Source organism: Urocitellus parryii, chromosome 11 (genome assembly GCF_045843805.1).
Source record: "Urocitellus parryii isolate mUroPar1 chromosome 11, mUroPar1.hap1, whole genome shotgun sequence".
In the NCBI taxonomy this organism is placed as follows: domain Eukaryota; kingdom Metazoa; phylum Chordata; class Mammalia; order Rodentia; family Sciuridae; genus Urocitellus; species Urocitellus parryii.
The window spans coordinates 34,313,685-34,339,198 of record NC_135541.1 but is presented as its reverse complement, the minus strand read 5'-3'; the positions used below and the strand labels follow the sequence as shown (position 1 = coordinate 34,339,198).

General features: G+C 36.5%; 1 protein-coding gene across 1 annotated transcript in view; it reads left to right on the top strand.

Annotated features, from left to right (window-relative positions):
• The window catches only part of Faf1 (Fas associated factor 1), a 399,930-nt gene that overhangs the window by 122,370 nt on the left and 252,046 nt on the right, over positions 1-25,514 (top strand). The window contains exon 4 of the mRNA XM_077791122.1: positions 458-663. Within this exon, the coding sequence (XP_077647248.1) occupies positions 458-663 (206 nt within the window). The remainder of the gene's footprint in view (positions 1-457; positions 664-25,514) is intronic.

Sequence of the window (25,514 nt, the reverse complement as noted above, 5' to 3'; positions counted from 1 at the left end):
TTAGATTTTTCATATAGGAACAATGATGTCCCCTGTATTTTATATGAAGAGAGAGTGAGGGAGAGTGCATATCTGGGTTAGTTTGTGGATTTGATGTTTAGGGGAATTCCTCTTGATGTTTTCTCTTTTCTCTGTGGACTAGGAAAAAAAAAAAGTCTTTGAAGACCACGAGTTAGAGGGGGCAGAAGTGAGGAATAAAGCTGTAAAATTTCCAAATAGTCTTTGTGGAAAGTAGAGTTAATGAGTCAAATCTCGACTCAAATTATGAGTGTGTGATATTGTGGCCCTTGGTCCCTGAAAAACATTTATTGGAGGAAGTGGAACTTAAGTTTGGTCTTGACTCATGGGTGTGTAAACTTAATAGGAAGAATATAGAAGTCAAGGATGAAGAGGGTCCTTAGTAGTATTCTATAATGATCTATTTGATGATAATCCTTCTTTTCTGTTAACGTTGTAGTGATTATGGAGGTGAGACCATACCAGGCCCTGCATTTGATCCAGCAAGTCACCCAGCTCCAGCTACTACTCCCTCCTCTTCTTCAGCGTTTCGACCTGTGATGCCATCTAGGCAGATTGTAGAAAGGCAACCTCGTATGCTGGATTTCAGAGTTGAGTACAGAGACAGAAATGTTGATGTGGTACTTGAAGACAGCTGTACTGTTGGTAAGAATTTCTATACCATTAAGTCCTTACAAATGAGTAATTAATTAGGTATATATTTGGTTGAAATTCTTTTCTTTTGAGTTGATTGCTATCAAGAACAGTTGTGTGGGGGGGAACAAATTGAAACTGATGCTTTCTCATACAGGTCGATTATTGTGTTCTGTGAGTTTGAGGTAAGTTTAAGAATAATTGTTTTTTGTTGTTCCACATGGATGAGATGGTGTATGATGCTCTTTTAGGGCTGATGCAAATCAAAAATACTATAATTATTGGGAACATTGCATACCAGTTTTATTACTAAAACACATTCATTTTCTGTAGTGTATTTCTTAGTTTTGTGCAGTAACAGAATACCCGAGCCTGGATAATTTGTGAAGAAAAAAAATTTATTTTCTCCTATTTCTGAGGATTGGGAAATCAAAGATCAAGGCACTGGTAGGTTGAGTGTCTGGTGATAGCTGCTTTCGGTTTCCAAAATGGTACCTCTGGAGGGAGGACTGCTGGGTTCTCACATGGCATAAAGCGGAAAGGCAAAGGAATGAGTTTTCTTTGTCAAGCCCTTTAATAAGCATCTCTAAAGGACAGAACCCTCATTGCCTAATTACTTCTTAAAGGTTCTACTTAATACTCTCACATTGACACTACCTGATGTATTCAAAGCATGAAAATCAGATGTGAGGTGCGTTTTCATCTTTTTCTTTTTTAAATTTTCTCTCTCTGCCAGTTGAAAAATCCTATTAAAGGAAACTCAAAATATGTGCTTGCCATTTTTGGATAGACTTTAACTTATTTTAAGTAACTAAGTTCTCTAGCTTAACCATATTGAAGTCGTATTTGGTTCAGCTTATTTGATCCAATTTTGTTATAGACTGAGAAATTGTATTCATTTCTATTTTAATGTAGTTTTGCCTTAAATCTAGATAAATTTGAAATTTTGCCTTTGTTCATTTTGTGGGAAATCATTTTGTAATACAATTTCACTAATTGGCATTGAGAAACAAAACTGTTGAAACACTAAACAATAATCAGACTATATTATTCTCTCACTTAAAACTGTTCAAAAACTTTTCATTGTTTTTTAGGATAAAATTTTAACATGACTGTAAGTTCCTGCTTAATTAGGCCCCTGCCTATATTTCCAGTTTTACCTTTACCACTCTTTCTCTCTTACTCACTGAACTGTCATAATTGACTTTTTTTTCTGTTAACTGAATGGGTCTATAGCATTGTTCATTTGTTTTCTTATGATCTTCTTGCTGGATGTTCTCATTATTGAAGGTAAAATATTGAAATCCTTTACTCTAATTATGTTGATTTCTGTTTCTGCCATCAGTTTTATGTTTGCTTCATATATTTGGGTACTCTGATGCTATATATTTGTAACTTTAATTGACCCTTTAATTATCATAAAATATCCTTAGTTGTCTTTTGTGACAAGTTTTGACTTAGTTGGTTTTGTTTATGTAAATATGGCCACTCCTACTTTTCATTATTATTGGAATGGGATATTTTTCTACCCTTTGTGTATCCATAAATCTAAATTCAGTCTTTTGTAATAGCATACACTTGAATCTTTTTTTAAAATCCACTAAACTACTCTTTATGTCATTAAAAAAAATCTTTAATAATATACAAATTTTAATCATATACATTCTCTTCTGTTTTATTTCTCCCCACCCTGGATATTTTATGTTATTGTCATAAATGATACATCATTTTATATTGGGCATCCATTATTTTGCTGTTTTTTTTTTTTGCACTGTCTTTTAAGTTATATAGCAGGTTAACAATGACTTAAAACCATAATATAGAATTCTGCATTTGTCTATACATTTAGTTTTACCAGTGAACTTTATATCTTCATATACTTTCTTGTTGCTGCCTAGTATGCTTTTGTTTCAACTTAAAGAATTCACCTTACCATTTATAATGAAGGTGCTAAACTCCTTTCAGCTTTTGGTTATCAGGGAAAGCTTTTACTACTTTTTCTTTTAAAATTTTTTTTAGCTGCAGACAGACATAGTACCTTTATCTTATCTATTTATCTACTTATTTATTTATTTTAAATATTTATTTTTTAGTTGTAGTTGGGCACAATACCTTTATTTATTTAGTTAGTTATTTTTATGTGGTGCTGAGGATCGAACCCAGGACCCTACAAATGCTAGGCAAGTGCTCTACTGCTGAACCCCAGCCCTTATTTATTTATTTTTTATGTGGTGCTGAGGATCAAACCCAGTGCCTCACATGTGCCAGGCAAATGCTCTACCACTGAGTCACAACCCCAGCCCCTCTGTTACATTTTTGAAAGTTCATTTGCCTGATAAGAGTTTTCTGGGTTTGCAAATATTTTAATTTCCTTACTATTGCCATTTTGTTTTTTTCTGTCTTAATGACTTTTGTTACTTACCCCCCTCCCCTCCGGCCCGTCTTACTCAGCTGTGTCTCTCAGTGGGATATACATTCCCACTCCCTTCTGATATACAAGGTTTCTGACTTCTGACAATATAATTAAAATGTGTCTTTGCTTGGACTTCTTTGTCTTTGTCCTAGTGAAGTCCTTTTGGTTTCTTGGATCTGGATGTCCAGTTCATTCCTCAGATTGGGAGGTTTTGGTCTGTTATTTCTGAAAATAAACTTTCAAGCCCTTTGACTTTTCTCTTTTTGTGAGTCCCATAATGAGCAAAGTGGTTCACTTGGTGATGTGGACCAGGTCTCTTAGGCTTGCTTCAATCTTTTTCATCTTTTTTTCCTTCTCTGGATAATTTTGTAATTTCAGGAGATCTGTTTTCAAGTTTGTTAATTTTTTTTCTTTTGCTTTATCAAGTCTGATGTTGAATCCTCCAGTGAATTTTTCAATTCTGTTACTGTGTTCTTCACCTGCATAATAATTTTTTTTGGGGGGGGATTGAACTAGGGATTAAACTCAGGGGGCACATGACCATAGAGCCACACCCCTAGCCCTATTTTGTATTTTATTTAAAGACAGGGTCTCACTGAATTGCTTAGCACCTCGCTTTTGCTGAGGTTGGCTTTGAACTTGTGATCCTCCTACCTCAGCTTCCTGAGCTGATGGGATTACAGGTATGTGCCACCATAATTGTTTTTAACAATTTCTCATTGTTGATATTCTCATTTTCCTCATACATTGTTTCCATGAGCTCATTTAGCACCTATTATTTTTCAGGTAATTTATATCCTTCCATTTGTTGGCATTGGTTTATGGAGATTTAATTTACATCATTGTTTTTTCCTTGTTTCCCTGTTTCTTTGTGTATCTTTTAACTGTTGGGATCACCCTCACTCCCTTCCCCAATAGCTGCCTCTTTTCAGTCTTTATGGACTTAGATTCATACAGGGATTAGATTCATACCTTTTCTGTGAATGCGCCTTTGGATTTACATCTGTAAGTTTGTAGAGGGATTTGCTGATTTCTTTTTTTAGGAGTATGCAATCTCTTACTCTGGTGTCTTTCTATAGAATTACAAGTTCTTTGGAAGAGCTGCAAGGTGCACATCTTTTCTTCTTAGTGGTTTGCAGCCTTTTAGAGTACTGTGGGTCTCATCAGTGCTCTGAATTGAGTAGCTGACAAACTAGAACCTTGGGTGGTGTCCCTCAAAGGTGGACTGTTGGATGTACACTGCACTCTTCCCAAAAGAGTGATTAGTTGTATTAGTTGTATTAGCCCCTGTAGGCTGTACTGCAAGCCCTCTGAAACAGCACCAAGCTGTCTGGCTGTCCTTTGTTCTCAGTAGCTTCCAGGTATGTAGAGTGTGTTGGGTTCTGTCAGCCCACCAAAACAGATGAGATAGAAATCAGTGCCTTGAGTAGCATCCCGAAAATCTGGAATGTTGGACACAGGCCTCAATTCTTTTCATCCCCAGGAGTGGTGTGTAGGAACTGTTAAGTGAACATGTGTTAATCTAATCCATCATCTTTGTTGTTAATGGCTTTCAACCTGGTACCCTTTCCTGTCAGTGCTTAGATTCAGGCATGACAGAAACCAGTCCTTTAGGCAGCCTGTGAAAAAGCCTGACTACGGTAGATAGGTTTCAGTCTTCTCTTACTTTTCCAGGGAGAAAACTTGAGAACTGGGAGTTTTCTCAATGAGTCCCAGGGAAAGATTATGCTATAGACTTTCCTGAAGGCTTCTCTGTGTCTGGTTTCTTTTTTACCCAGAGTATAATCATCTCTTAATTGATTTCTGGATTTCTTACAAAGGTTTTTTTTTCTTATTTTTATTTTTATTTTTTTATTTTTTATTTTTTATTTTTTTGGATCTATTCTTTTTTTTATATTGTGGTGAAATATGACATAAAATTTACCATTTTAAAAGAGGCATTTGGTGGCATGGCACATTCACAATGCTGTACCACTGTTACTATACAGTTCCAAAAAATGCCCATCATCCTACCTAGAAACCCCATTAGCTACCAATCCCGCAACCCTGTCCCCCCAACCCCTGGCAATCCTCACCTGCTCCCTGTGCAGGACATTGCATATAAATGGAATCATGCAACATGTGGCCTTTTGTGTCCAGCTTAGCATAAAGCTCACCAGCTTCACCCAGCTGTAGCGTCACCAGTACGTCATTCCTTTCTAATCTCATGTCGTCCAGCGCCAGACACAAAGATAAGAATTCATCCCACCCCTCCCTGCTTCACAAATTTACTTCCACCCGTCAGGGCTCCAGAGACCTCTCTGAGCAGAGGAAAGTGTGCTGGGCCCAGCCCTCAAGCGGGCTCTGGGCTGCTCCTTTCCCTTGGACGGTGTGTGAAATTCCAGGCTCGGGGCTGCCACTAACACCCAGTGCTGCCAGGGGGCAGCATGTGCCCGTGGAGCCTGCACGCCCGCCCTCCGAGGAGCCCTATTATGAAGCTGTGGCTCTGAGAACATTCCCCGCCTTTCCATCGCGCGTGTTTCAGACACTGTGCTCCTGCTCGACAAATTGTCGGAGCTTAATTTTTCAGAAATCATTGTCAAGAATCGCTGAACCAGTCTAATTCTAAAGCACATATTTATACGGGGCTTCAAAACTCACATCCCTGTGCATGATGACAGATGGAAGGGAGAGAAAGTTCAGTCCGGAACCAGGTTAGGTCTGAGCAGGACGGGCCGCCAGGAGGCTGTGGGGATGGAGTGGGAGGCGGGTCCTCGGTGGACCCCGCTCAGAGGCTGCCTGATGGAGGGGGGTTAAGGGGCAGACTCTGCTGGGGCCCCACTGAGGGACAAGCTTTGAAAAACAGACTGTGAGAGGAGCCTGGGCCCGGGGACCACCAGGGCCTCGGGGTGAATTGACGTGGTTAGTGCCTGTGACGGCCCCATCCTCTGGGAATTGCAGTCTGTCCCTAGTCCCCAGGGTCTCTTGTCTTCCCTACTTTATGTCTGACCGCATACGTGTCCTGTCTGCCCCAGTTCAGGTCGAACGGTGTAGGGAAGTGGAGGCAGGTGGACTCCCCACTCCAGATGAAAGAAGGTGGTGAGGTTCTTGCTAATGGGGGCCACCTTGGCTTCTGCCCGCTTCCACCCGGGGCTCCGAATCAGAAGCCTGTGCATGAACCACTTTCCAAGAGAGGTGTAGACAGCCCACCCTGGATGACACCCAGTGGAGAGGGTTCACTCTGACCCAGCAACAAGAAAGAGGGAGCTTAGAGAAGGGAAGGAAGCCTTGGTTAGGGAGGCTTCTAGCCCGAGTGACTGTGTGGCCTTGGTAAGTCCCTGCCACTCTCTGGACCACACAGTCTTCATGTGTAAAGTGAATGTGTTGGACTCATTCAGAATTCAGAAACAAACATCGCAAGCAGCTTTCACAGGTCAGACACTGTTTAGATCTCTCATGTCTCCAGGATGAGGTTTAACTCTCAAAACAGACACTTGGAGGGGGCGGGGGGTATTATAATTTCCCTTTTTTTTTTTTATTGGTCGTTCATAACATTACATAGTTCTTAATACATCATATTACACGGTTTGATTCACGTGGATTATGAACTCCCCCTTTTACCCCGTATACAAATTGCTGTATCACATCAGTTTCCCTTCCATTGATTGACATATTGCCTTTCTAGTGTCTGATGTATTCTGATGTCTGTCCTATTCTCTACTATCCCCCCTCCTCTCCCCTCCCCTCCCCTCCCCTCCCCTCCCCTCCCCTCCCCTTTTCTCTCTCTACCCCTTCTACTGTAAATCATTTCTTCCATTTGTATTATCTTGTCTTACCCCTCCTTTCCTCTTGTATGACATTTTGTATATCCCTGAGGATCGCCTTCCATTTCCATGCAATTTCCCTTCTCACTCCCTTTCCCTCCCACCTCTCATCCCTGTTTAATGTAAATCTTCTTCTCAAGCTCTTCGTCCCTACCCTGTCCTTGTTTACTCCCCTTATATCAAAGGAGTCATTTGGTATTTGTTTTTTAAAGATTGACTAGCTTCACTTAGCATAATCTGCTCTAATGCCATCCATTTCCCTCCAAATTCTATGATTTTGTCATTTTTTAATGCAGAATAATACTCCATAGTATATAAATGCCACATTTTTTTTATCCATTCATCTATTGAAGGGCATCTAGGCTGGTTCCACAGTCTTGCTATCGTGAATTGAGCTGCTATGAACATCGATGTAGCAGTGTCCCTGTAGCATGCTCTTGTTAGGGCTTTAGGGAATAGACCGAGAAGGGGAATAGCTGGGTCGAATGGTGGTTCCATTCCCAGCTTTCCGAGAAATCTCCATACTGCTTTCCAAATTGGCTGCACCAATTTGCAGTCCCACCAGCAATGAACAAGAGTGCCCTTTTCCCCGCATCCTCTCCAGCACTTATTGTTGTTTGACTTCCTAATGGCTGCCAGTCTTACTGGAGTGAGATGGTATCTTAGGGTAGTTTTGATTTGCATTTCTCTGACTGCTAGCGATGGTGAGCATTTTTTCATGTACTTATTGATTGATTGTATGTCCTCCTCTGAGAAGGACAGAGTCTGTTCAGGACCTGTCTGTTCAGGTCCTTGGCCCATTTATTGATTGGGTTATTTGTTATCTTATTGTCTAATTTTTTGAGTTCTTTGTATATTCTGGTTATTAGGGCTCTATCTGAAGTGTGTGGAGTAAAGATTTGTTCCCAGGATGTAGGCTCCCTGTTTATCTCTCTTATTGTTTCTTTTGCTGAGAAAAAACTTTTTAGTTTGAGTAAGTCCCATTTGTTGATTCTATTTGTTAACTCTAGCGCTATGGGTGTCCTATTGAGGAATTTGGAGCCCGATCCCACAGCGTGTAGATCATAACCAACTTTTTCTTCTATCAGATGCCATGTCTCTGATTTAATATCAAGCTCCTTGATCCATTTTGAGTTAACTTTTGTGCATGGCGAGAGATAGGGATTCAGATTCATTTTGGTGCAAATGGATTTCCAGTTTTCCCAGCACCATTTGTTGAAGATGCTATCCTTCCTCCATTGCATGCTTTTAGCCCCTTTATCAAAAATAAGATAGTTGTAGTTTTGTGGTTTGGTTACTGTGTCCTCTATTCTGTACCATTGGTCCACCCGCCTGTTTTGGTACCAGTACCATGCTGTTTTTGTTACTATTGCTCTGTAGTATAGTTTGAAGTCTGGTATCGCTATACCGCCTGATTCACACTTCCTGCTTAGTATTGTTTTTGCTATTCTGGGTCTTTTATTATTCCATATGAATTTCATGATTCTTTTATCGATTTCTATAAGATATGCTGTTGGGATTTTGATTGGCATTGCATTGAACTTATATAGGACTTTTGGTAATATCGCCATTTTGATGATGTTAGTTCTGCCTATCCATGAACAGGGTATATTTTTCCATCTTCTAAGGTCTTCTTCTATGTCTTTCTTTAGGGTTTTGTAATTTTCATTGTATAAATCTTTCACCTCTTTTGTTAGGTTGATTCCCAAGTATTTTATTTTTTGGGGGGATATTGTGAATGGAGTAGTTGTCCTCATTTCCGTTTCAGAGGATTTGTCGCTCATATACAGGAATGCCTTTGATTTATGCGTGTTGATCTTATATCCTGCCACTTTGCTGAATTCATTTATTAGCTCTAATAGCTTCTTTGTGGACCCTTTTGGGTCTGCTAGGTATAGAATCATATCATCTGCAAATAGTGATAATTTAAGTTCTTCTTTTCCTATTTTTATGCCTTTAATTTCTTTCGTCTGCCTAATTGCTCTGGCCAGTGTTTCGAGGACTATGTTGAACAGAAGTGGTGAAAGAGGGCATCCCTGTCTTGTACCAGATCTTAGAGGGAATGCCTTCAATTTTTCTCCATTCAGAATGATGCTGGCCTGTGGCTTATCATAGATTGCTTTTACAATGTTGAGGTATGATCCAGTTATCCCTAATTTTTCTAGAGTTTTGAACATAAAGGGATGCTGTACTTTGTCGAAAGCTTTTTCTGCATCTATCGAGTTGATCATATGGTTCTTGTTTTTAAGTCTATTGATGTGGTGGATAACATTTATTGATTTCCGTATATTGAACCAACCTTGCATACCAGGGATGAATCCTACTTGATCATGGTGTATAATTTTTTTGATATGTATTTGAATCCGATTCGTCAGAATTTTATTGAGGATTTTTGCATCAAGGTTCATTAGAGATATTGGTCTGTAGTTTTCTTTCTTTGAAGTGTCTTTGTCTGGTTTCGGAATCAGGGTGATGTTGGCCTCGTAGAATGAATTTGGAAGTTCTCCCTCTTTTTCTATTTCCTGAAATAGCTTGAAAAGTATTGGTGTTAGTTCCTCTTTAAAGGTTTTGTAAAACTCTGCTGTATACCCATCCGGTCCTGGGCTTTTCTTAGTTGGTAGTCTTTTGATGGTTTCTTCTATTTCCTCTATTGTTATTGGTCTGTTTAGGTTGTCTATATCCTCCTGGCTCAATCTGGGCAGATCATAAGACTCAAGGAATTTATCTATGCCTTCACTATCTTCTATTTTATTGGAGTATAAGGATTCAAAGTACTTTCTTATTATCTTCTGTATTTCTGAAGTGTCTGTTGTGATATTGCCTTTTTCATCCCGTATGCTAGTAATTTGGGTTCTCTCTCTTCTTCTCTTCGTTAGCATGGCTAAGGGTCTGTCAATTTTATTTATTTTTTCAAAGAACCAGCTTTTAGTTTTGTCAATTTTTTCAATTGTTTCTTTTGTTTCGATTTCATTAATTTCAGCTCTGATTTTAATTATTTCTTGCCTTCTACTTCTTTTGCTGTTGTTTTGCTCTTCTTTTTCTAGGATTTTGAGATGAAGTATGAGATCATTTATTTGTTGGTTTTTTCTTTTTTTGAGGAATGAACTCCAAGCAATGAATTTTCCTCTTAGAACTGCTTTCAATGTGTCCCATAGATTCCGATATGTTGTGTCTGTGTTTTCATTTAACTCTAGGAATTTTTTAATTTCCTCCTTGATGTCTTCTAAAACCCATTGATCACTCAGCAACCTATTGTTCATTCTCCAGGTGATGCTTGATTTTTCCTTTCTTCTTTTATCATTGATTTTCAGTTTCATTCCATTATGATCAGACAAGATGCATGGTATTATCTCTACCTCTTTGTATTGTCTAAGAGTTGCCCTGTGACATAGTATATGGTCTATTTTTGAGAAGGTTCCATGTGCTGCTGAGAAAAAAGTGTAGCAACTTGATGTTGGGTGGTATAGTCTATATATGTCAATTAAGTCTAGGTTGTTAATTGTGTTATTGAGTTCTATAGTTTCCTTATTTAACTTTTGTTTGGAAGATCTGTCCAGTGGTGAGAGAGGTGTGTTGAAGTCTCCCATGATTATTGTATGGTGGTCTATTAGACTCTTGAACTTGAGAAGAGTTTGCTTGATGAACACGGCTGCACCATTATTTGGGGCATATATATTTATGATTGTTATGTCTTGTTGGTGTATGGTTCCCTTGAGCAGTATGAAGTGTCCTTCTTTATCCCTTTTGATTAGCTTTGGCTTGAAATCTATTTTATTAGATATGAGTATGGACACTCCTGCTTGTTTCCGTGGTCCATATGAGTGATATGATTTTTCCCAACCTTTCACCTTCAGTCTATGTACATCTTTTCCTATCAAATGCATCTCCTGTAGACAGCATATTGTTGGGTCTTGTTTTGTGATCCATTCTACTAGCCTGTGTCTCTTAATTGGTGAGTTTAAGCCATTCACATTTAGGGTTATTATTGAGATATGGTTTGTTCTTCCAGCCATATTTGTTTATTAATGTTACTAAACCTGATTTGTTTTCCTCTTTGATTACTTTCCCCCCTTTACTGTCCTACCTCCCAATGTTGGTTTTCAATGTTATTTTCCATTTCCTCTTCCTGTAATGTTTTGCCAAGGATTTTTTGAAGAGATGGTTTTCTAGGTGCGAATTCTTTTAACTTTTGTTTATCGTGGAAGGTTTTAATTTCATCTTCTAATCTGAAGCTTAATTTCGCCGGATACACGATTCTTGGTTGGAATCCATTTTCTTTAAGCGTTTGAAATATGTTATTCCAGGATCTTCTAGCTTTTAGAGTCTGTGTTGAGAGATCAGCTGTTATCCTGATTGGTTTACCCCTAAATGTAATCTGCTTCCTTTCCCTTGTAGCTTTTAAAATTCTCTCCTTATTCTGTATGTTGGACATCTTCATTATAATGTGTCTAGGTGTGGATCTCTTATGATTTTGCACATTCGGCGTCCTGTAGGCTTCTAGGATTTGGGATTCTGTCTCATTCTTCAAGTCTGGGAAGTTTTCTTGTATTATTTCACTGAATAGATTGCTTAATCCTTTGGTTTGGAGCTCTGTGCCTTCCTGTATCCCAATGACTCTTAAGTTTGGTCTTTTGATATTATCCCATAGCTCTTGAATGTTCTGCTCATGGTTTCTTAGTAGACTTGCTGAGCTATCTATGTTCTTTTCAAGTTGAAATATTCTGTCTTCATTGTCTGATGTTCTATCTTCTAAGTGATCAACTCTGCTGGTAGTATTCTCAATTGAGTTTTTAAGTTGGTTTATTGTTTCCTGCATCTCTAGTATTTCTATTTGTTTGTTTTTTATTACCTCTATCTCCCTGTGAAATTGATCTTTTACTTCCTGGATTTGTTTGTCAATATGATCTTTCATTGTCTGATTTTGCTGTCTCATGTCTTCCTTGAGACTCCAGATCATCTGAAGCATGTATGTCCTGAGCTCTCTATCTGACATTCCATCTGTTGCAGCTATTACCTCTTCTAAAGTTGAGTTGACCTGCATTGCCTGTGGTCCTTTCTTTCCTTGTCGTTTCATACTGCTGGCGTTTCTTTCTGCTTGGTGAAATTGTTGTGTCTTTGATCTTTTCCCCCTCTATTTAATTATATTGCTCTTGTATAGTTGAAAAATCACCCTTTCAGGGCAGGTAGTGGCTGTGATCCTCCTCCAATTAGTGTGATACTGGGGAGGAGAGATATTAGAAGGGGGAGGGAAGAAGTCACTAAAGAGAATGAGTGTAGGCAGGTAGAATTCAAGGAAGGTGGAATAGGAAAATTGAAAGAAGTGAGAGGACAAAAGAAAAAAAAAATGAAAAGAAAGAAAGAAGAAACGAAAAAAAATAAAAATTTAAAACCAAAAAAAAAAAAAAGAAAAAATTTTATAATGATAGTAAAAAAATGGAAATTAAAGTTTAAAAAATAATAGTAATACTAATAAAATAAAAGGAATTTAAAAAAATTGAAACCATTAATAGGAACGTTAAAGAACAACAACTACATCAACAACAAAAAGTGAATATAAAATTAAAAAAAAATACTAATAATAATCATTAAAAAAAAAATAATAATAAATGCAGTCATATAGCTCGATTAACTTCTCATCCAGTTGGTGGAGCTATGCCCACTGGGCCAGGCTTTTCTTCTTGATATGTGGGAACCAATCACTGTGCCTCAGCTCTTCTTCCCAGACTGTGTGGGTCTCTAATCCTGAGTGCCTAGGGCCTTCTCTTGTGGTTCCTCAAGCCAGGCCCCGCTCACCTGTGACACTCACCACAATACTGACTACACGCCAGGTCTGCTGCTCCTGGGAGCCCTGTTTTCATGGGTGCCTGGGCACACCCTTTCTGTTTGCCTCCCTCAGACTCTAAGTTTGTAGGGCTTGGGGCTGAGGGCCCCCAGCGAATTTGTTTGCCCTCAGGTAGCAGCAACTCCCCTGATAGCTGGTGCAAGGGACCTGTTGTCAGCACTGGTGATAGCAATAGCTGGGAGTCTTGCGCCGCTAGTCCTGCGTCACTCCTGATTCCCTGGGTCTGGCTGTGGTGCTCAGTTGGCTTTTACCTCTTTGAGTTCAGGCGGGCCGACTAGTTATTTCAGCGGGATCATTAGTGTTGAGTCCATGAAGCAGGCGAACCTGAGCTAGAATGCAGCCAATTCGGGCTCGGTGTGTTCTGAGAAGGCTAGACCGTTCGCCTGGGGTCCACTTCAGCTCAACCGTGCCTAGTGGTCCTGAGCGAACAGTATTTTGACAGTTTACTTCTCCCTATGCCCGTGCAGCTGAAGGGGTTAGAGACTTGATCTCTCCGCGTCCGCCGCCATGTTGGATCATTTAGATTTTAAATTGTCACTCATCTTATCAGCGGTTAAGAGTCTGTTCTAAGGTGCTCCGCGGCAAAGCTGTGGCCTTCGGGACCCCCGTGGAGGGGGTGCGGGTTGGGGAGGGGAGGCAGCGCCTCGGGGCCCGCGCGGGCCGGGTACTGGGCACTCGAGAGAGCGGGTGGGGTGGGGGAAAGAGATTGAGATCTAGATTTAGGGAGTGAGCGTGGGAGGAGAGATGGCAGGGGAGAAGCGAAGCGGAGAGGCGGAGAGGGGAGTGAGAAGGGGCCCAGGGAGCCCGGCAGCTCGGGGGCTGCAGCCTTACTGCTCGCGCTGAAGTCGTGGCGGATTCACTCCATCTAGGCCCTTTTCTTGACATGGTGCTGAATCCTTGTCGACAGATCTCCTTTAATGATCTTTACTTCTTCTTTTAAGAAGCAGCAACATACGCTGCGGCGGCGGTGGCGCGGAGCACAGAGCGGCTCACTCATTCCCCGCCACCATCTTCCCTCATTTCCCTCTTATTTTTAATTTTTATTGAATTGATATCTCCATAAAGGGTCAGAGAATCTGGGGCTTCCTGTTCCATTATCTAGTTGACATTACCTCTTTCCTGTATATTCTATTGTGTTATTTATTTCCTCTTTCATAGTACTTAATGTTTTATAATATATTTTTTTCTGACTAGATATGTTCTTCTTCTTCATCTTTTTTTTTTAATAGATGGACACAAAACCTTTATTTTATTTCTTTCTATTTTTATGTGGTGCCAGGGATCCAACCCAGTGCCTCATGCATGCTAGGCAAGTACTCATACTGAGCCACAACTCTGCCCCCTAGATATGCTCTTTTAATACTAAGGCCATTTCTCTTTATTGCTGTGGTTTCATTATTAAGCACATGGTTGTTTAATAAAATACATACCTGTTGACTGAATACAGTTACTTTTTATGGAATTGATTACAGTTTTGAGTTGCTTAATGATGGAATACATGTTTGTTAGGCATTTCAGCATTGTATGAACATATAGAGTATATATACATAAACTAAGATAGCTACAGTGTCACTAGGTGATATCATCCTAGGAATCAACATTGTATATGCACTCTGTTCACTGAAATGTCATTGTGTGGCACATGACTATATTTGTATGAAATTACTTTATTAATAACATAAGTTCAATTTGCCATTCAGGGCTGGCATGTGTGTGGCTTCAGTTTCTTTTCATACTTTGTATGTTTAGGACCACTGAAAATGGGCATGAGTTATATAACCTTCCACCTAGATAACAAATAAAACCTCTCATTATTTTTGGCAGAAGAAAGTCCTATATTCACTAATGTCATGTTTCTGAACGTTCTGTGGATTGAAAGAAACTTCTGATTATTAATAGGAAAGGATAAACAATTTTAATAGAAAATTAGCTGTGAAACAGAACAGGGTTTATGTATTGGACAAGAACTTTTAGATAAATCACACAGTTTAAAAGGCAGTAATACTTGATGGTTAGAAGTATGGATTTTAGGGCTGGGGCTAGCTTGGTGGTAGAGCAGTTGCCAAGCATGTGTGAAGCCCTAGGTTCAATCCCTAGCACTGGGGGGTGGGGAGGAGAGTGGATTTTTCAGTCAGACATACCTATATTTTAATGCTGATTCTACCATTTAATTGATGTGTGATCTTGGTATATTTTGTATTGTCTTAGTCATTTGGAGCTGATATAACAAATACACATATTTGGAATGGCTTCAATAAAGAACAATATTTCTTATGACCCTAGCATCTGGGAAGTAGAAAATCAAGGTACCTACATATCTGAGATCTGCTAGGGTCCTACGTCTTGATTTGAAGATAGATATCTCATCAGTGAATCCTTACAAAGCTCAGGACAGTGAGAGAAATGAGCTCTGTTTCTTCTTACAAGGCCAATCCCAACATAAGTCTCTACCTTTAAGAGTTAATCATTCCAAAGATTCCCACCTCCAGATACTATCACATTGAGGTGTAGGGTTTCAACATAGAAAGAAACATTCAATCCATATCATCGTTTAGTCTTCTCAAAGCTTATATATTTTGAGGGTTAGATGTTTTTAAGCTGGGCATGGTGGTATGAGCCTATAGTCTTAGCTAAATGGGGAGGCTGAGGCCAGTGGATTGTGTTAGACCAGAAGTTTGGGGCCAGTCTACATAGTGGGACCCCATCTTAAAAAAATATTATAGATAAAATGCTTAGTTTTTAAATATAAAAATAAAGATAAAAATACTTATTTAGAGTAAAAACTTGCTAAAGGGTAGTCTATGCTGCTGCTTCTGCTTTAGCCACAGTTACTTGTGCTGCAGTTGTACACTTCAAAAACATCTGGCTCTCCCCAGTTATTTAGTAAGAAATTTACATCTTTTTTTGCTTGTTTAAGGTAACTTTTTACAGAAATAGAGATCCATAGCAGTAATGGAATACACTTAAAGTACTACTTTCTGATGTAAAAACCTACAGTCTTAGTCTACAGATTTCAGAAACCCTACATACATGATCAGAAATTATGAAAATTAGCTATTATTTTCAGAGTTTCAAAGAGCAAGTTTCTGCAGTTTTCCTTATAACCTGTATCAAGGACATGTTTTACCACTCCCCGCCCCCCCCCAAAAAAAAAAACAGATTTTTTATGCTGATGTTTCATTCCATGCTCTTGTTTGATCTGTAGTGAAAATAGATAAGTTTTTGTATTAGTTTTCCTTGTTATAAACAAAGACATTACCATATGCTTTCTTTTCTCAGGCTGAATAATCTACTTCTATTAATTTTCCTCAAGGGCTTATTTTTTTAAACTTCTTTATTCATATAATTTTATCTATACTTTGCTTTTTTGCAGATGTTAAATAAACTAGACAGTCATTCTATTGTTGTGTTTTAATGATGCACTTACTAGAAGTATTTTACTTTAAAATGTTAGGTGTGTATTGCCCTCATGATCATCTTTGTTAATTCTTTAAAATTCTTCCCCCTACCCAGTCACATGTAAAGGGATATACTTAAACATTTTTCAGTTTGAGTTCTATCAAACCAAGATTGAAACTTGATCTTTCTATCTTAGCATATTAAAATATAATACTTGTGGAGTACATACTATTTACAAGCTACTGCATTAGCTATTTTACATACTATGAGGATTCTTTGAGTTATCTAACCTTTGTCTTTAGAAGAAAATAAAGCTATTTATAAATATTGAAAATATTATAGTTAGGTACAATACGAAAGCCCAGTCAGGAAAAAAAAAAAGAAAGATGAAATGAAGGTAAAGCAAAATAATAGGAAGTCAAGTGCATTCTATGATGTGCAATATTCTAGCTAGCATTAAAACACACATCTGCTGATACATTTTCAACTAGTGATTCTGAAAGAGAAATTAACTTATTTATTATATTTCAGAAAAAAAGAAATTAACTTATTTAGTATATTTCAGAAAAATAGTATATCTGACTATAAAATAATAAAGAAATTTCAAAGAATCCTTAGAGAGTGTAAACATACCTCTGAAACATGATTAGCCTCAGTTTTTACTCAAGTAAGACATATAAGAGGTATACTGTGACAACATTTTTAAGCAATATTCCTGATCCATTTTGAATTTCAATCCCTGCCCCCACAAGGAATCCAAATTCCAAAGCTCATTTTGAATTGAGACCTTTTTAACAAACTGGCAATCTCTTTTTCCTACCTTTGGCCAATAAATATTAAATAAGAATGTAGTCATCTGCCAAACTCATCAAACTTTTTTAGGTGAAATAACTATGTTATACATTTGTTTTTCTTTTTTCCTTTTTCCAGTTTAAAATCTTACTTTTTTGGGGGAAGTACCAGGGATTGAACTCAGGGATACTTGACCACTGAGCCACATTCCCGGCTGTATTTTGTATTTTATTTAGATAGGGCCTAAGTTGCTTATCACCTTGCTTTTACTGAGGCTAGATTTGAAATCTAGATCCTCCTGCCTCAGCCCCCTGAGCCTCTGGGATTACAGATGTATACCATCATGCCCTGCTTACTCCCCCCCCCTCTTACTAGGCATTGAACACAGGGATGCTTAACTACTGAACCACATCCCCAGCTCTTTTTCAGATAGTGTTACTAAATTGCTTAGGGCCTCACTAAATTGCTGAGACAGGCTTTGAACTTGTAAACCTTCTGCCTCACCCTTCTAAGCTGTGGGGACCACAGGTATGTGACACTGTATGTCACTTTTTTCACTTTGGGAAAAAAATATTTTTTTATAGTGATGAGTTGGAAAGTATGTAATGAGGAAATGCAGTTATGAATTGAGTTTGGCTTTTTTGGATTCAGTATAGTTTCAAAGAATTCAACAAGTTTTAAATGATATTTAAATAAACTTGTATTTTTAATGACCAAATCCCGTCTACTAATATTTAACAATGGCTTTATTTCTCTTTTTAGTATTAGTCAGAATTGATCATTCTTATTGCTTATATGGATTTTTAGTAATATTGTTAAGGCATCCTTTGTCTCTTTTGTGGACCACTTAAAAAATGTCAGATGTGGGCTGGGGTTGTGGCTGAGTGGTAGAGCACTCATCCACATGCCTGGCACGCTGGGTTTGATCCTCAGCACCACATAAAAAAAATAAATAAAATAAAATAAAAACAAGGGTATTGTGTCCACCTACAACTAAAAAAAATACATATTTTTTTTAAAAAGTCAGACATTGTCTTTACTTTCTTAATTTACTGATGGATATTCTCATCATTAGTGCCATTTAAAAATTTTTCTTTTAAATCTTAAAAGAGACAAAATCTGAAATAATTTCTAAGAAAACTAGAATTCATTTCAATATTAAATACATGTGAACTGCTGTTATGTTGCCTGTGGCCAAATTCATGTGAATAAACAGTGTCTCACTTGGTTCTTTTTGTTGATGGGCTATTTGATGTAGTAGATTGGAAGTTCATGGATATTTTGAATACTTGAACTATTTTCTTGCTCATTTCAAGCGTAGTGTGTAGTGAGCTTTCTACTGCTGTGACAAAACATCTGAGACAATCAAGTTATAAGGAGAAGAGATTTATTTTGACCCAGTTTCAGTTCATATTTGGTTGGCCCTATCACTTTGGGCATGTGGTGAGGCAGAACATTATGGTGAGGAAGCAAACAGACAGGGAAGGGACCAGGATCCCAATATAATCCTTTAAGGGCATGCTTCCAGTGACCTACTTCTTCCAAGGAGGCCCCACCTCTTAAACTTTCTACCACCTCACAATAGCACCATCAGTTGGGAACTAAGCCTTTAATATTCGAGTTTTTGGAGGACATTCCACTTCCAAAGTATAAAAGATAGTGCTCGGAAACGCATGCTTCTCTGGATGATATATGTGAATATTGTACTTTCAATTTTGTCTTTATATAGAGAGTATAGAAATATTTTAAAGCTTTATCATAGATTCAAATGAAAGAATTTCTAGGAATCACGTTTTATAAACTGTTGACTTTATAATCTACTGTAAAAATGTGCTTAAGTGTGATAGAGTAAGAGTAGTCAAGTTGTCATCCTATTTGAAAACAAGTAAAATAGTTAACAACATACAATAAACAAAACATCTCAAAATGAAGTATAAATCAGATATTGTTAATAGTTTCAATTTTCTTTGTTCTGTGTTATAGTTATTCCCTTATAAACACCAAACTTATGTCATGTACCTTCTTTTTGTTCAGTGTTGGTATAAGCAAAGGAACACATATTTATGGATAATATTTGGGCCTTTTTAGATATTTTTGTTTTTTCACTGCTTTTTTTTTCTGTTAAATTCTGTGAGTTATATCACTTGAATCATTCCATTTGTTGCAGTGTAAGAATTCATTTTGGGGCATGAGTTGTTAAAATAATTCTATCTAATTTCCATGGGTTAAGATGTTTTTCTTTCTCTAGTCTGTATTTTTTATAGTTGCACTTAAGTGATCTTTCTAAAATACAGCTCTCCTTACATTGCTCCCTATTTCCTGCTTTGTATTTGATTTTCCTTTTGTTGTTCTTTAAATTTGTTATTCTTTAAATCTTGCCTTTTAAATTATTTTTCCAAATACAGTGTTTAGTATATTCATACCTGTTGAGGAAAGGAATGGTTCTATAAAAGAGGTATGCATATATGTGTAGGTATATTTATTCATCCAGCATAGGATATTTTAAAAAATACACTTATTAAATTTTATGTGACCTGCAATATAATAGTTCTGTTAGATATAGATCATCTAATAGTTATTCAAGAATTAGATAAGTTCTAATATTTCTGTAGGTATGTGCGTACAAATTTTAAAATGCCAAGAAATGCTCAATAAAATAATGCAGCCTTTTCATGTTATTGCCAGGGAGATGCAACAAGATATGAAAACTAACCAAGAAATTTTATATCAGAGTGACACCTAGTGGTGATGACATTGGCCCATTACTGTTTTTAAGTGTCCTCTATTACTGCATTTTCATTTCAGTATGAAAAACATTCTGAGTTCCATTTTCTAATTTTTTAAAAAATCCTTTTTAAATATACATGGCAGTAGAGTGTATTTTGACATAATATGTATGCGTAGAGCTTACCTTCCTATTGTGGTTGTACATGATGTGGAGTTACACTGGTCATGTATTCTTACATGCACATAGGAAAGTTATGTCTGATTCATTCTATCTTTCCTATTCCCATTCATTTTCTAATCTTGAATAAATTCTAACCTTGAAAAAAAATCTTAACCCATGGAATTTAAAATTACTTTTAAAGCATTAGTCCCTGTGTAAAATACTTTCTAGTATAAAATAGTGTGATTTCCTTGGGGGTAGGTGTTGTTATTATTTCTCCAAGATCTAATGTTGGATTTAACTTAACATACAAGTATTTGTTTAATAAAGATTGTTGAATTAGTGCTGTGAACAAATCTGCTTTTGTTGGACTTCTTCTGTATAGCCTTTTTTTTGAAATTCAGAAAATTTTCTGAAATTCAGAAAAAAATCTGTTATTAGTTGAACTATTTGTCCCTTTTTTGTTCATGTTTAATCTATTTTCTTAAAACCTCTTTTATTAGACCATTTTAGTTTCAAAGAATCAAATATGGAAAGATTTAAAACATTTAGGAAGTGTGTTTTCAGTTTGAAGAAGTTCATGTTAATTAAACTATTGTTTTCCAGAATCTGTACATTTAATCTAGTCTTGACTCTGTAATTCAGGTTAGTTTTGTAATCTTCAGCAAATGCCTTAACTCCTCAGTGTCCCAGACACATATTGTGAATAATGAGTGTTAGGGTTTTTTTTTTTGGTTGTTGTTGTTAGTACCTGCAAAAAGAAAAAAAGAACAACAGTCTTATTTGCCGTTCAGAGATACTGTGAACACAAAATGACAAGAGGACTAATTATAATCTGTACTTTTGGGCAAGGGTAGACAACAAATGATGTGTGTCAGCATTGTTTTGTCCATCTGCAAACTGATAGCTGTTGCCTCCATGCCGAAAATTTTATACTGCCCAAATAATTTGTAGAATCATTTAAAAACCTGAACAAGCAGCATGTCAAATTGTGGTCGTAATGTGCATAGTTATTTTTATTTATGTATTAGAAACATTTTAGTTTAGCTTTGTGTGTTTAAATTGACATTTATTAATTGTTTATAGGGTATTATGTGATGTGTCAATACACAACTATTTTGTAGAATGAGTAAATCAAGCTAATTAGCATCTTTTTTTTTTAAAGAGAGAGAGAAATTTTTAAATATTTATTTATTTTTTTAGTTTTTGGCGGACACAACATCTTTGTTGGTATGTGGTGCTGAGGATCGAACCCGGGCTGCATGCATGCCAGGCGAGCGCACTACCACTTGAGCCACATCCCCAGCCCGCTAATTAGCATCTTGTTACCTTATATATTTATCATTTCTTTGTGGTGAGAATATTTAAAAATCTAGTCTTGCAGTTTTGAAATATACAGTACATTATTGTTAACTGTATTCACCATACTTTGCACTAGAATTGCATAGTTGAAACTGTACCTTTAAAATTTTTTCCATCTATCTGTCTGTCTATCTATCTATCTATCTATCTATCTATCTATCTATCTATCTATTTTTATGTGGTGCTGAAGATTGAACCCAGTGCCTCACATATGCTAGGTGAGTGCTCTACCACTTTGGCTCTACCACTGAGCCAAAGCCCCAGTCCTGAAACTGAACCTTTTGATCAACATCTCCCTTTTCCTCTTTCCTGCTCTCTTACCCTCACCCCCCATCTACCCCTACCCTCTAGTAACTCCTACAACTAAACAAAGAAAACAATCCGATTTAAAAATAGAAAAAGGACTTGAACAGACATTTCTCTGAAGAAAATACAGAAATAGTTATTAGGCACATGAAAAAAATGTTCACTATCGTGAATCATTAGGGAAAGGCAAATCCAAACCATGGGGGTGGGAGCAAAATAATAAATTTTGACAAGGATATGAAATAATTCCTTTCTTGTGACATTACAAAAATATTACTGAAACAAGAAAAAAATTGTTTTTGAGTGTACTTGAAATATATTTTGCACATATTATTTCTTTTGGGTGACATTTATGTCAGCTTTGAAATGGGTTAGGTTCTATTTTACTCTTGAGTTTTTGGCGCCATCTTGTGTTGACATTTTTTATTAAAAATGGTAGCAATATTAATCTGAAATGTTATTTGTAGCTTTAAAAATATATAGAAATAATGTATATATAAATAAATGTGTGTGTGTGTGTGTGTGTGTGTGTGTGTAAAGCACAGAGAGGGCTTATAATTTGGCTTACTAATAGTCATGAAGAGAAAGGGAACAGTGCTTTCCATCGTAGTGATCATAATACTATAATAGTTTGCTACATTCTGCTTGGAAATGGTTAGTACAACCACAGTATCCACTTTCACTGTAGTTTTCCTTTCTGAAATAATAGGAATATATTAGTAGTCATGTGTTTTATAGGGACAGATCCCTCCCAGCCATGTTTAGTTGCCTTCTTAAAATTACAAGTGTTTAATATTATAAATTTAAATCCTAATTTTCAAAATGAACTTGAGAAAAGATATTTCTATAGAATCTGCATTTTTTAGATTGTTTGTTAAGATTTGGAACTCTGAAGAAAAATTAAAAAAATATTTGAACTGATCAATTTTTCAGGCATTTAAGTGGCAAATAGAGAGTTTGGAAAATCTATTCTTAGTTTATTGGTGTGTTAAGCAGACTAGATGGAATGACGTTTTGCTGATTATTTTTTTTCCTGGGTATGCCAAAATTCATTGAGTAATTGTTGACTTGGGCTTAGATAGGGTTTTCCCCCCTATTTTACTTTAATTTTTTAAATTAAACTTTCTGTTCATTCAAAATTAGAATGTTCTAGTAAAAGGTTGTTGTTAAAAACAAAAAGCAAAGCTTATGATCTAGCTATACCTCTCCTTGGTATCTATCCAAAAGAATTAAAGACAGCCTATTTTAGAGATACATACATTCCCATAAAGCTGCACAATTCACAGTAGCCAAATTATGGAGCCAGCCTAGGTATTCATCAATAGATGAGTGACTAAAGAAAATGTGATATATACACACACACACACATACACAATGGAGTTTTATTCAGCTATAAAGAAGAATGGAATAATATCTTCTCCAGGAAAATGGATGAAGCAAGAGGGTATTATGCTAAGTAAATTAAACCAGACTCAGAAAGACTGTGTCAGAGAGAAAAACATAAAATAAAAAGGAATTTTGTGAAATTAGAAGGAGACCATTATAGTAGAGGAAGGGGATCAGGATCAGGGAAGAAGGGAGGGCAAGGGACTGTGCTTGGGAGTGAAATTCATCAAATCATGTTAAAATATGTACAAATATGCCACAATGAAACCATTATTCTGTATAATTAATATGTACAAATAAAAATTGCTTAATTTAAAAGAAACAAAAAGGAAAGACAATTTTACTCAGCAACATTTGAATTATCTTTATTAATCTATAATATAAATTGTTAAATGAAATGATTTATGGTAATAGCTTGGTTCATGTTAACATACAACTGTGTGAATATAACCTACCCTATTGTCCAATGTGAAGGTAGGCATTTTCATGTAAAATAGAATTAGCATGCCTAATAGTTTAGCATGCCTAATATTTTTGACTGGTTAGTTTTCTGAAATTCCTCAATCTTGGCAGATCATTGAGCTATTTCTTGGCAGTAATTGGTGTGCACTACAGAAAATTACAAGAATTTCTACAAAGAAAATTGTGTTCAGAGCAACATTTGAAATATATTATTCTTCAGGATAATTAGTTTCTGGTAATAGCTTGGTTTATATTAGCATTCACTCGAGTGCCTGAAAAAATGGACAAAATATATGAACAACTCTTGTTAAGCACTGGAAAACCAGCAGCATCTGTGATCCCTGAGACACAGAAAACAAGCCAGGTGAGCCCTATAGTTGCCTCTGATTTTTTTCTGCTGAGGTTTCTATTATGGTTCAGGAAAGAGGACTTTAAGCAGAGCTGAAGAGTCTTAACTGATTTGAGGAAAAGAGCCAGGACACTGGAATATATAGGGAACAATCTAGAGACAAGAGAAAAATTTCAGAAATCTTGATTGTGCTTCCTGTAAATCTTTGAATAATAATCTGTGCATAATTGGGTAAGCTAAACAATCCCTTGAACTCATAGATGAGGCTAAGAGACTGTTAAATTCATTTAATAGTCCAGAGGGAAACATATGAGACAATTAGTAGTGACCCCAGAAATAATGTTTTCCGTATTATAATTAAAACTGAGAAATTTAAAGAATATTTATTGATTAATTAATGTATAGCAATAATGAACCCATTGCATGTCATCAAAAATGAGATTTGAAATGAAAAATAACTTTCCAAAACCAAAAAGTTTGGCAAACTTCAGATTTTTATCTGTATAGAAAGAAGGTAGCTTCTTATGTCAGCAACTCCCCTCATTCTGTTGCAGTATATTACTTCTATTGAAGAACGTAAGAAAATACTACTTTAAATAGATGTGTATTTCGAGAAAAGAGGAGTATTTGAATAGCCAGGTAATTGTGACATTCTTTTTAAATACTGTACCAAAACTTAGTGATGGATGGTTTAAGTTTAGTTGCAATATAAAGTCTGAAACTACTTTGAAATTTTAACATTCTGTTATATTAAAATCCATTGAAATATCTTTTATTTCAGTGTAGGATTAATGTGAATTTAAAAAAGGAAAAAGGACCTTAAGCAAGCTGAAGAGTCTTAACTGATTTGAGGAAAAGAGCTAGGACATCTGTAAAATCGAGATTACTGGAATATATATGGATTAACCACTTGGAAAATATGGGTTCACTTCATTATGCATATCAATCATATATTGATACATACATGATAATCAAATACATTTGTTAATAATCTCACAAAACAAATGTATAAGGAAGTTATCAGTCTGCTTGTGGCAGGTACAAATCAACATTTGGATTTTTAAAAATTTATTTATTTATTTATTTATTTATTTTTATTTTTATTTTTTAATGTGGTGCTGAGGATTGAACCCAGTGCCTTGCATGTGCCAGGCGAGTGTTCTACCGCTGAGCCACAGCCTCAGCCCCTCAACATTTGGATTTTAATTTGAAGGTTTAAATTTAATGAAAACAAATGTTGCAATTGTTTTCTTCAAAATTTCCCCATGGTTCTGGGAATTGGAACTTGGGGCCTTGCTCATGTGTGTGTTTTTTTTTTTTTTTAATTGACTGGCTCACCTTTGTTCAATTTTGAGAAAATACGTAGTTTGAATGCTATAGTTTGTTAGTTACTTGTTCAAATAAAAATGATATTCTGCAAAAAAACCAAGTCCTTTGACTTAAGGCAGTGATTACACTTGAGTATGTAGCAGAAGTGCTTTTAGGTAATTCCAATTTCATTACACATTATGTTAAAAACATCAAAATTTAATAAGAGTAATATTTTTGGTGCTTCATGAAACATGTATAAATGTTTTTGTTTTTGGTGGTGAAAAATATAATGGAGTGACAACTCATTCATTTTAGCACCTCTGTTTTTATTTGTGATAAGACATCTGCAGTTTTACACAGCAGTACTTTTGTATTATCAGTTCCAAGGAACCTCAGGAATCTTTTAGCTATGTTTTTGAGAATTACTGCTTTAGATGCACCTGATAAAAGCTTATGAAGGAGTTTCAGAATAATCAGTCTGATATACAAGAAGTTTAAATGCTTGCCAGAATAAACTTCCACACTCTTTTAAAGGCAAACTACTAAATCTA